General features: G+C 43.3%; 1 protein-coding gene across 5 annotated transcripts in view; it reads left to right on the top strand.

Annotated features, from left to right (window-relative positions):
• Nucleotides 1–12,444, top strand: part of l1cama (L1 cell adhesion molecule, paralog a) — a 42,907-nt gene that overhangs the window by 15,116 nt on the left and 15,347 nt on the right. For 4 of the 5 annotated variants that reach the window (XM_040047249.1, XM_040047246.1, XM_040047248.1 and 1 more), the window contains exons 2-5: nucleotides 5,956–6,313; nucleotides 7,429–7,443; nucleotides 9,039–9,141; nucleotides 9,619–9,821. In XM_040047249.1, the coding sequence (XP_039903183.1) occupies nucleotides 6,184–6,313; nucleotides 7,429–7,443; nucleotides 9,039–9,141; nucleotides 9,619–9,821 (451 nt within the window). In that variant the 5' untranslated portion in view covers nucleotides 5,956–6,183. The remainder of the gene's footprint in view (nucleotides 1–5,955; nucleotides 6,314–7,428; nucleotides 7,444–9,038; nucleotides 9,142–9,618; nucleotides 9,822–12,444) is intronic. The other variant, XM_040047250.1, reaches the window with a different exon arrangement.

Raw genomic sequence — 12,444 nt, 5'->3', positions numbered from 1 at the left:
CATTGACCACATGTTGAACCTGTTTTACTCCCTCATGTTTTTAGCTATCCAGTCGCAAAAACATCTCCATTCAATTCACCCCCCCCCCCCCCCCTTTGAACATACATACACTTTCATTTCCCACAACCAGCTGACTGACAGGCAAGACAAGTAAACTGTCTTATCAGTTTTGTACTTAAGTGCGCAGCAACTAGCATGCCAGAGTCAAAGGCAGGTCTCCATCTGCTAGACTGGCTCCATTAGCTGATAAGAGCGATTAGCTGACCTGCTGACACACAGACTGATCTTCACTGATACATGCAGCAACAGAGACGGGCTTATGTGCACCTAAACACATGCACCCCCCCCCAACACACACACCGGGAATCTGATACACTATTACAGGGGGTAACACCCCTATGTTGATCATTAAAGAGCTTTTACTGGTCCGGGTTCCCATAACTAGATCTCTCTTCCTTTAATGTCATTTAGGATTCACCTTTCTTTAAGAAAAGAAATCTCTGCAACCTATTTCTTTCTCTCTTCGCCTTCATTCACGATGAATTTTTAATTTTTCAGACTTTTTTGTTCTCAACTTTGTTGTTAGCTCCACCCATCTGGTCTCCCGTCGCTGCTGCCCTTCTTTTTCCTTTCTCCTGCCTGCATCCCTTCTTCCCTCCATCCACCTCTCCTGCCTCTCTCCGGACCTGACGGATATCTTAATGAGTCCACTCCCTTCTCCTTGAATTATTCACCACTATTTTTTCTCTCTCTTTTCTTTTTTTTTTTGTGGGGGGGGGGATGTTGCCACCATTGCCATTGTATCTTAAGGGGAAAAACATCAATAAATAAACCGCGCCAGAGGTAGCTTCTTCTGCAGTCTTGGTAATACGCTGAATAACTGTGAAATAAAGAGAGAGAGAGTGAGAATAGAGAGGTGAGGAGCACTCTCAGCACTGCTGTTTTGTAATTTAACTTTCTGTTGTATAAGTTTGTAAATTATTTAGCCTTATAATCCCTGAATTTGCAAGCTATAAATATGTGCAAACAGTGAATATATGAGCACACCCAGTAATCACACTTGTGTGTGTGTGTGCTGAGAGGAAAGTCTGTCAGTTTGCACCACTCAGTGCCTACGTGTGTGTGCATATGTAAGTGATACCGCAAACCCGATAGTGTCCATGTGTGTGAATAACTGAATTTGTATGTACAAGGGGGGATGCAGTGTGGAGACCATGTTGTTATGGCAACCAGGGTAGGGCGGGAGTGGGCGGTTGCCCTCACGGCTCCTCTGACAACCTTTATTTTCTCCTGTGTTGAGCCACTCCAATATTAAACCCTAATGCATGTCAAAACGGAGGGAGGGGGGTGAGGCCTGTAGTGAGGTGGGGTCCTCGAAAACAGGTGCGCGTTTTGGAAAATGATGGCGATGCTGTGCGGTGTGCCTTCTGCCATCACGTTTGACACCAGTGGGAGTAGTAAAGTATGCAACTGCTGAGCTTATGCTAATAGTGGTATTGATAAATTCGCTGTCTGTGTATCGTGATTTCAGATAAGCTGTAGCTCTGCAGCTTTTTCCAGCTACTAAATTTCCATTTGGAGTCGACTGTGGATCATCAGTCTTGAGATATATGTTACTGGGCCTTTCAACAAAGGGTGCAGGCATGATGGCACTGGGAAGAGGCTTTATAGCACAGTGGGAAACCACTGTGCTATAAAGCCTCTTTTCCATTAAAGTTGCAAATATTGAATTAACCAACCACGCTGCCTATTGTCCAAGCTAAAGTGCTACACCAGCAGTTTATTAAAGTGATGGAGTGAAAAGGGGTTCAATGCAGAGAAAAGAGGAGAGAGGAGGAGGGACTCTGAAACGTATTGTGAAAAGCGATCAGAAGGGAATTGAAGAAAGCTTTTAGTGTCGGCTACCAAGAGGGCTGACACTGAAAGAGAGGAGAAGACTGATGAAAAGAAAATGGTGACAGGAAAATAGGTGCTCATCGTTCTTGGACAGTTCCTATTATAAAGGTGGGCTCTTAAGTAGAAATGCTTTTGCAAAATGCGAGAAAGTCTTATGAGAAAGGCAATCTTCCCAGCGGTGAGTGATTAATGACAAATGACTGAGTTAAAATTGGGGAACAGAGCGGAAACAGGGAGCTGGTATTATTTCACATGATTTGTGGTATTTTTCTGCTGTAGCGACAAAATGGGCCGAAGACTGTTCTCACTGCAACAGGCTCATGCATTAACTATGACCCTGCCAGAGAGAGGAAGAGGGGAGGGTCTGAGGGAGAAAATCAGACAGCCACACCAAAGGCAGCAGGTATGGACGGTCGCTGTCAGTCTGGGACCAAACCAAATGTATGGCAAGGGGAGTAGATGAATTATGAATTTGGGTGAATTTAGGGCAAATTGTGCCGACAGGAAGAAGAAATCTATGAATAATTCACTCTGTAGGACGCCTGATCATCTACCCCCCACTAGCATCACCTTGTTTCACAGACACCCTGCCTCACTCGTACTCATCACTGACCTTTGCAATTTCTCACTGCCCTTCTCCTGTAACGCCTCCAACCATCCGCCCTCTTTCTTTAGGTACTGCTCCCTTTGCTTTTGTCTAAATCACGCCATCTCTCCCCTGTCCCTCTATCCACTTCTCTCTCTTCAAAACAATAAAAAAATCTGATGCTTCTTCAGACAGAAGAACCCTCAGGGAAGAAGAAGGGGTAAAGGGGGGCACGTATTCATTTATTTTTCTCCCCCCTCCTTCCGTCCTGCATCTTCTCCTCCTACACGTCTTCACAGCTGGAGGTAGTTAATATTTAAAAGCAAGGCATGACAGGACACGAGACCTGCACACATGCTTGAACACACCCACACATGTTCACTCGTGAATCCAACAGAGCGGTTGTATCTGATCAAAATGTGCTGCAAACGAAAAAAAATGAAGATAAACGCATATATCTATATTTATGTGGTTTTCTTCCCGTTAAGGGGAAGGAATACCAGCTATGTTCATTAGGACGAGTGAAATGATGTACTTGTGGCTGACTGGCATAATGGAGATGAGAATATATGTGAAACTCAAGACCCGATTAGACTCCTGAGGTTTGATCTTGTGTTATTGCCCCACCTTCTTCAAAAACAAGCGAGCCTATTAAGCACAGGAAGTGCCCGACAACGCCCAACATGTCTGCTTAATGCTAATTAGAACATTTTGCAGAGGAAGGATGGGTGGGATCTTCTCTCTAATGGGTAGCAGGGGGTTACACATCACAACAGCGCTGCAGTGGTTAAACTTTACTAATGATGGCAGTACTAACAGCATAATGCAAAATGTTTGAGTTATTTGCATTTTCTAGGCAAAATGCCTCAAAGCAAAGCATGAATATTTAAAGGAGCTGCTAAATCGACTCGGTCGATTCGGCTTGTTTGATACACGACCTGTTGGTGGCTAATTTTCAGCAACGTTGTAGCAAAGCAGAAATGACCTTGCCCTCGGATCTCAACTCAATGCTGCTCACTCTCCGGTCTCTCTGTGATTGAATGACTTTTGATGGTGCCCGTTGACATCCCAGTGGTGATAATAGTTTTTAAAAGCACTCAAACACCGTGAAGGTTCATCTCAGCCCAGCTGCGAGCAGCCATCCCAGGCATGACCTTTGACCCTGTCAAATGAAGCAGGTAACAGGGATGGGATTGGATCACTGACAGCTGCACAGCAGACGCCCTGAAGAAGTGAAATCAGACATCTGCTTCAATGACAGTCTCTTGCTCCTGTGATAATGGAGCGACCGCGAGGCTTCATGCTGTGTACACAGTGTGGAAGCTGTGTGTGTGTATGCGAGTGTGTTAGTGGGGCTGAGTGGGGCTTCAGTCTGGGCGGCATGTTTGGGTGGCAGGGTTGGCCTCGTTACATGGCAACCTCGCAGCCTCAGTCTCATGTGACAGTCATTTCTTCACCATTCCCATCCCATTATAGTGTTCCCCTTTACTGCTCCTCCTCAACAGGACTGGAATATTCCTCTGCAAGCTTTGCCTCCTCCTGACTAAAGCCCACTGGACCATGCCCTTTTATCTTTTTGATATCCTCTGTCAGACCACTGCAAGTGTCTGTCTGTCCTCTTTCCTTTCTGTCGGTCTGGTCATGCATTACAAGCTTCTTTTGTGTGTATCCCTGTGCGTGCGTGCGTGTGCGTGCATGTAGCAAACTCCCTTGGTGAACTGTGATTGGCAGAATGACAAGGTATAGCATGCCTAATCGTTAATCAGCGTCTTGCTTTGCTCCACACAGCGCTCCCTTGCCATCTCCTTGAATGCTAGGCAAGCTCCCACTTTAGATTACATTAACACCAGTATTAATACCCTGACTAGTCCTGCTTTATTCATCCCCTTCTAATGGTATTTTGGAGAGGCCGATTTAAGACCGGATCACTGTAATTGGCTCCCTGTTTCCTAAGAACAACAACAACTAAAGAGGCTTTAAGCCGACAGAAGGACTAAAGAAGAAGAGGACTATCAAGAAAGTGAATGATGCACACTGATTTGAAGATCTTGCACATGTGTGTCTATGTGTGCGAGTGGATGGATTAGCGTCACAGCTGTCACCCTTTGTCATCCCTCCTCTCCTCCCTCACATCTCTCCACCCATCCCATCAACCTTTGCTCCCCCCTCTTTTACTATGCCTCTCTCTGTCTCACCCCTCCCTTGCTCCCCTCCTCAATCCCACTTTCCACTTTTTATCCTTGCTAAAAGTCTTCCACCTACTTCACCCCTCCTCCCCCTTCTCTCTCCATGTTTTCCATTCTTCTGACAAAGCAAGCAAGTGAGTTTAATGGCTCATTTAATCCCAATGCTGTTAGTTTAAACAGCCTAACTAAAGACTTCTGTTTGGTCTTTAATTTAATCTGAATAGATCTTTTGATGTAGACAAATCCCACATTCCTGTGTCCTTTTGTAGGATATTGTTCAGTGCAATCTCTGCTGAGTGACACAAAATCCACAATAAACACATGACCAGCAATTATCCACTAGATGCAAGAAAATGACCGATAATCACCACTCTCTATCGTCCTCCCACCCACCACGCTCTTCATGCTCTTCATCTCCTCTTCTCTCTGACCTTCCCCCCACTCCCCAAGGTCACTCATCACTCTGCTGTGGCAGTGCCAGCAAACAACGGTGAGCGGAGCCAAAACTCCTTCGATCAGGCTGCAGAGCTGCCAGATCAGCCCCTCTCTCTATTATCGCCACTTTCTTTTGTCTCACATGCACGTCTTAATCATGGCGTGCTATAACAGCTCTTTGTGTGTGATACTGAGTAGTGTAAACAGTCAGCGGGCTGCGCCACGTGGTGCCGCGGGGGAGGACAGCCTGCATGTTGTGGCGAGGACCGACTCCAAGGATACAGATGGAGAATAGATAGACTAAAAGGAAGGGGTGGTTTTCCTTACTCACCAGGACTGATAGCATCTTTATCGCATACTTAGCACAATACTATCACCCCAGTACACTACAAACTGTTCAGTTCATGCAGTGCAGCCCTGACCAGTCAACCTAATTATCAATTATTTGTTTGTCTGTCTTGCGTATCGTCAGATTTATCACTTCATCACTCTGCATTTGTCTGTCTGCAGCCCATCTGGGTGCTGGGAGGCTCTGTTCAGCTTCTTGTTGTGGTATTCAGCCCATCTGTCCTGCTGACTGGCCTCTCAATACGGGCCACTGGTCATGCAATTAAAACCAAATAGTTTTTTTCTTTTTTTCTTAATAGGAACAGGTTGGGCGATAGGCTGGCTGGTGGTTTTTTTTTTGTTTTTTTTTTCCGATGGGATGGGCACTGTTGACTGATTGGTTTGTTAACTCTATGTCTCAGTCTGTCTGTTGATCTAACCACATGGCTCTGGGTATTTTTTCTTTCATTCTGACACATGGCCTCTCTGTGCATCTCCTTCCCTTTTTTCCTCTCTATCTTTCAGAGCAGAGACCAGCAGGAGGGCGTGGACCTGGTTTGAAGAACACTGAAGGAGAGGGGAAAACAGAGGGAGAGGACAAGAAGATCAAAGGCATAGGAGGCAAAGCCAAAGCCTCTTGCACAAGAAACATAGCCTCACACTTGCACGAGTCTGTGTGTGAGTGAAGGTGCTCTCTGTGTGCATTTTACTGTAAGTGTGTGAGCAGGTGGGACTTTGATGGGACAGTGAGCAATGCCTGACACGCAGCGACAGCAGGTTGGCAGTAGGGGGCAGTGCTCCAGCTGCCTCCTCCCCCTTGTCCTCATCCTTCTCTCCCTTGCAACCCAGCCCAGCCAAGCAGCCATAAATATTCCCCCCAATTGTGAGTACTGATTCATAATATTCCTATTAGTGGGTTGTGAATGCTTCCATGTGGTTCAAAGATCTATTTGTTGTGGTAATTACATTGTTGCCTCATCAAAGGGCTCTAATAATAATCTTTTATCATGATTAATTAGTGCAAATGAGCTGAATGAACACGCGTTTCTCTTTCAGTAACCTCAGTATTCAGTGTTACAGAGCTCCGTTATGCTGTAAATACATAACAGAACACTAGTATTTAGAGCTGGGGTTTCTTTGGTTAGGCCTCCTTTGTGCCTGTGTGGCGTCTAATTGCTTTGCAGTTGATCCTCCCCTACTGTATTGATTAGTCCTACTATTGATCTGGTTTCTATGGTGCAAACCAGAATCTGATTGGGGAGTAATTCAATCAACAGTTGAGTTATACAACAAAAAATCCAGTGATGTTTATCCTCACTCACCTCCTCGATGTAATATGTGGGCATTAGAAATACAGCTGAGTTTGTGGCCCCACAGGGAAATTGATCTTCATCTCCTCTGCTGCTGTCAACCTGCCCACAAAGCTCCAGCAGAGAGACAGAGAGAGGATATTTCCTCCACTGCTGCTTTTGTTGTTAACTCTTTATCTAAGACTACTTGCAGTGAGTCACAGCCGCCTACACTAATTTCAAAAGTGCCTGTATACAAACACATGCGCATCCCTCAAATGCTGATGAATGCATTAAATCTACCCATATGGGTCCCCGAGGAGGCTAGGTGACAGCGAGGTGAGAGGGTTGAAGGGATGAAGGGAGGATGATGGTGAGGAGGAAGAGGAGGAGGGAGGAGCAGGTCAGAGATGCAAAAGGTCAAGGTGTCTGGTGCCTTCAATTAGGAAGCCTGTGCCATGTCAATAAGAGTCACTGAGAATGAATGATTAGGATCAATAAATGGCATACCTTAGGATCTGTGTCAAGGAAACAAGGGTTAAAACCTACGCCCTATTAAAGGAGATATTACACCGCTGCATTGTTCATATGTGATAAATACTATTCAATGCGATCTATCTATCTATCTATCTATCTATCTATCTATCTATCTATAATTAAAATATTTTCCTTCATTTCCTTGACTCTGCCCACCACTGTGGACTAACAGACCGCATAAGAGATCGTAAGTGCTTTTACGTTTATTGATGTCTTAATGTGGATGCTGGCAATGTTTACTGCAAACACTTTAACCGTACATTTAATTTATTAGCATGTTTTTGTTTTCCATCCAACACGCATCAAACAAAATATACTTCAGTGCTGAACTTAAATGAGTCCTGGCATCTGTGTGCCCTTTCAGTGTTATGCTGCTAGTGTCTGTGTTTTATCCTGCGTTTGTGATCGCATGTGAGGACGTGTGTGTTTTATTTTCAACAAGCACCTGCGTGTAGGTTTGGGTGTGTATATGTGTTTAGCCTCATTGGCTCCCGGTAGGTGGAATTCCTGCAGGAGAAGGGAGGAGGAAGTTTGAAGAGCTGCTGTCGGTTAGGAGGCAGCAGGGCTGTCAGATCAAAGACGCGAGGAAATAAAGAGGAGTTAAAGCACTAAGCACCAGCTCCTCTCCTCCTCTTCTGCCAATAATGGAGCAACGCCCGCAGCCCAAACTTCAATTTGATCAGCTGAGGAAATGGGCTTATTTCCCTGCATCACTGGGAATCCTTTCATTAAATTTCTGCAGTCTCCCTATCCGTCTCTTTCCAAATCTCTGCAAACTTGCCCCTTGTTTGTTTTGTTCCCTCTCTGTCTCTGCGTCTTTTTGCTCAGTTTTTCTGCCGCACTGCATGTGCTCTCTCTTTGCTGCACGTTCATCTATCTCCGCTGTCTGCTTAGCTCTCCATCTTCATCGCCTTTTTCTCATCTACCGCGCCCCCCCTCTGTCCTGTGCCTTCCTTTACCCATTTACCTACATAATATAAATTTATCTCTGGCTGCAGCGCTGTCTCTTTCCTTTAAAGTCAAATTAAAGACTCTACTCACAAGTATCAAGCTGTGGCTTCTGTTCCACTGCAAAGAAGAACAGTGTGAATAGTTCCTGAAGATATGATATGAGAAAAACATTTAAATTTGGATTGATTTCAAAAACTATATAACACAGTACTGTGGTTTATAACATATGTTAAAGACATGTTGGTGTTGTGCCCAGCAAGTTGTTTTTTTGTGCATATGTAAATGCCGCATGTGCTTTATGGCTGCTGTGCACAGCGATGATAAAGAAAGGTAAACCTGTTCATTTGCTCTTTAAAAAAATCCCTGCTTCATTTCCAAGCCCACTTTTTCCTCCCTCTTTCTGTCTCAGTCTCACAGGGGACACTGTGCTATATACCTCTTTTATATGAACTCTTCCTCTTACATTATGCTGTATCAATTTTCTCTCATCTCAACCCATTTATTCCTCCTGCTCTCTTGCTCTTACTCTTTCCCTTGGCCTACATTTCATCTCCATCTCAGGGGACTCTTTTTAAGAGATATTGACTATATAGTTATCTGCAGCTGTTAAAATATGGAAATAAGTGGTGTCTCTGGTTATTTTGTGTTATTTGCTATGAGTCTGAGATGCGTCTTATGCAATCTGTGTGTTAAAGCTAGAGATATAGCAGCATGCATCATGGATACTCATCATGTGAATTTAACAAAGCAAAGCCTGCAAGTCAGTTTGGGGTGTGTGCATTTACATGTCTGTGTTGTGACTCGACTAACTATGACTTTTGATGTATGCAGTCAAGAGGCCTCCAGTGATCAAAACACAGCCGGAGTCTGTCACCGTATTTAGCACTGAAGACTTCGTCATGAACTGTGAAGCCTCTGGCAACCCTTCACCCATGTTAGTCAACACGCGCGCGCACACACACACACACACACAAACATAAAGATCATGGTTTGATTAAGAATGACAATGCTATATTATTCACAGGGGAGACCAACTATTGGTTATCTGGAACGGTGACCTTCCGTCTCCTTGTTCAGCTGACATCTACATATTAGCATTACATGAGAGCACAGCTTCTCCTAGTCAGATTTCTTGTTCCATTTGGGGATAAATGTCATTAAGCCCTCGAGCAATATTTTCAAAGTGTCTTAGCTGCTCTGAAGTGGAAAAGTGCTCCGATTGCCGAGGAAAAGATGAATATCACAATTATAGCACGAGTTCTAAGTCTGACTGGGGCATCTTGTGTAAATTTTGCAGCTATTCATTTGTGCCCTTAAATTAAGCAACATGTAAGGACACCCTATTTGTGTCATCAAAGGGACAGAATATTTGAAAGAAGAAAAATTCAGGCTCTTCTGTTTTTTGTTTTAGCTTCCGATGGGCAAAGGACGGGGAAGACTTTGACCCAGGCAGTGACCCGGAGCTGAAGGTCTCTGAAAGCTCTGGCTCATTCGCATTCTACACACTTAGCAACACCATGGACACACTGAACAAGTACAAAGGCAAATACGTTTGCTACGCATCCAATGAGCTGGGGACAGCTGTGTCTAACGAGGCCATACTGAACACGGATGGTAAGAGCACGTCGACGACTCGTGAACCACCGACCGCTTGTTGAAAGATATAGCCGTGAAATATTTGCCCCAATTTGTAATTGTTTGTCCTTGCCCTCGAGGCAAGAACAACTTCATTGAAATACTATCAAAGATATAAAACATCTCTATGATAAAGAGCAAACTGCATCACACCAGAGGAATTACAAATCTCTTAAATGTCATTTCCTGTTAGCTCTCCTATAAATGCCTTCAAGGTTCAGTTTTGAAGCAAGCTGCGGTATTTGTTGATTTATATATGGTTGATTTAAAAAGCTGTGAATGGAGACAGTGCTTTTCCTGCTTTATACAGCGCTCATCTGTTAGCAGATGGGGCTCACACTGAGAGTTAAGAGTATTGCCACCTGGAACATAATTAGACGCAATAACGTGATAATCATATACACAATCATCCACACACATACATGGGGACCCCTGAGCAAAAGTAAAGAGTACCTCTGCACATCCATCTACCTGAGTGACTGGCTCTCTCCTGGACGACCTCATCCCTCCACAGTTTCCCTGACAACGGTTTCCCCAGAAACGCTCTTGAGTTGATGTCATGTGAAGAAGCACTCTTCAGTAGCTCCTGTGAGGTTATCAACGGATGGGAGGAGGGAAAGCAAACATGTATCACTCACAAATTAAGTCTTCTACAAGACAAAAATAAAACAAACAGTGGTTCTGTTTCTGCTTTTGTAGAATCATCAGAAGTCAGTATTTTTTAATGTTGCATAACAGCTGAAGAAGCTGATGCACATCAGCTGAAGAGCAAATGTTACTAGAAAAATTGTAACTCTATTGATCTCAATAGATATATCGATAACACATATTATACCACTTTTACATAGATACATGTACAACAATCAACACACCAGACTGCAGTCTAATAGTAGCACAGACAAATTATAGTTATGTGAAGACTAATTAAATGCGTGTACACACAGCACTACAGTGGCATGGTGGTTCGCTCTGTTGTCTTACAGACTCCTCCCACAGTCATGTATGGTTTGGTGACTGGTAATTCTAAATTGCTCATAGTGTGAGTGTGAATGGTTGTCTGTCTGTGTTAGCCCTCCAACAGACCGCCTACCTGTTCAAGGCGCATCCCACCTCTCACTTGATGGCAGCTAGGATAGACTCTAACGCCCAATGACCAAGAAGTGAATAAGTGGAAGAAAATGGTTGTAAGCATGTAGGCACAACAGTTGAGATATCCATAATCCTAATAAACAAGACAACTTATTGAAGCCCCACAATACGCTCTCCACGTGTTATACCCAATAGGCCTGTTTTTAGAAATGTTTCTGACAATAGAGAATCTCCCTTTGCTGTTATTAATGCAACTCTTGTGCTAAGAAGTCCTTAATCTCAATTTGCATGCTATGTTACCCACATACTGAAATAACCAAGGGCGTTTTATCAGGTCGACTACATATGTGGTCTTGCGTGAGAATCTGCCCAGCAGCTTAGTTTTTTAGGCCTGTCTGTGGATGTGAGACGTGACCTTAAAGTTCACACAGTAAAAAAAGAATGTTTGTGGGGGAAGGAAAGAAGTGAAATTTGTCTTAATAAACATGCCGGACAGATTACTGGACTGCTTCATAGCCAGCTCTCAGCTGACAGTGTTGATAATGAGCAGGATGTTTTCTGCTTATTCAAGCAGCTGGAAAATAGGCAACAGGCAGTGATCAAAACACCACGAGCTCTTTTGCAACACTCCTTTCCAGAGATTCTTCTCACAAAATCTTTAGAATTACTTTCCTTTAAATTTCAGAACTCTCAATCCGCTTGGCTCATCCACAGACACTGCTATAGTTTGTCTGTTAAACATTAGTTTTAATTATTATTTCTGCAGCTGTGTCATGATATGAAATAGGATGTAAAATTTTGCTATGCATTCATGATTAATAAGAAAAGATACACAGCTTTGAAGGGAACCATCAATTTTTTTTCCTGTTAGAGCCATCACAGAATGATTTTTACAATCACCAACTACTTCCACCTGTAAACTTGTTTTGTTTTTACCAATTTGGAAAATGTCTCTATTTTCACACACAGATAAGGAGCACATTGTCCTGGGATAGTTGGTCATGTTTCACATCAAATGTGTAAAATTTCATTGAAAACAAGGACACTCTAATAAGAGAAAGTTTACTACATATCAGTTTATTTGTGTTTTTAATATGATGTATTTTTAAAAAACCAAGTATTTTTTATAATTAAAAGAATGCATCTGACATATAACTGAGTACAACTTCCAAAACAAAAATGTTTCTAATTTATGCATATCAATGTTTTGCATATAAGCCAAATGATGAACAGCGTGTCATTTACTACTACGGACACTACAGCCTGAAACACGCTGCACAAAACTCACCTCACAAGAATGAAGCATAACTCATCCTCTTACCTGCAGCAATATCATATGCCTGGGATACATAGCACTTATAAATAATCAAATATAGTAAAGTAATGTTTATATTTGTTGTTGTTGCAAGTTGACAACGTCAAAAATTACACGTTGACATGAAGATAAATTCATATATTCAAATGATCCTTCTAAGCCTGAACCTGTGAGAACTTTATCACTAGGACCAGCTCT

This window comes from Simochromis diagramma, unplaced genomic scaffold, assembly GCF_900408965.1.
Source record: "Simochromis diagramma unplaced genomic scaffold, fSimDia1.1 OVJJ01000387.1, whole genome shotgun sequence".
NCBI lineage: Eukaryota > Metazoa > Chordata > Actinopteri > Cichliformes > Cichlidae > Simochromis > Simochromis diagramma.
The sequence above is the reverse complement of the archived record's forward strand: the minus strand, read 5'-3'. Positions and strand labels throughout refer to the sequence as shown.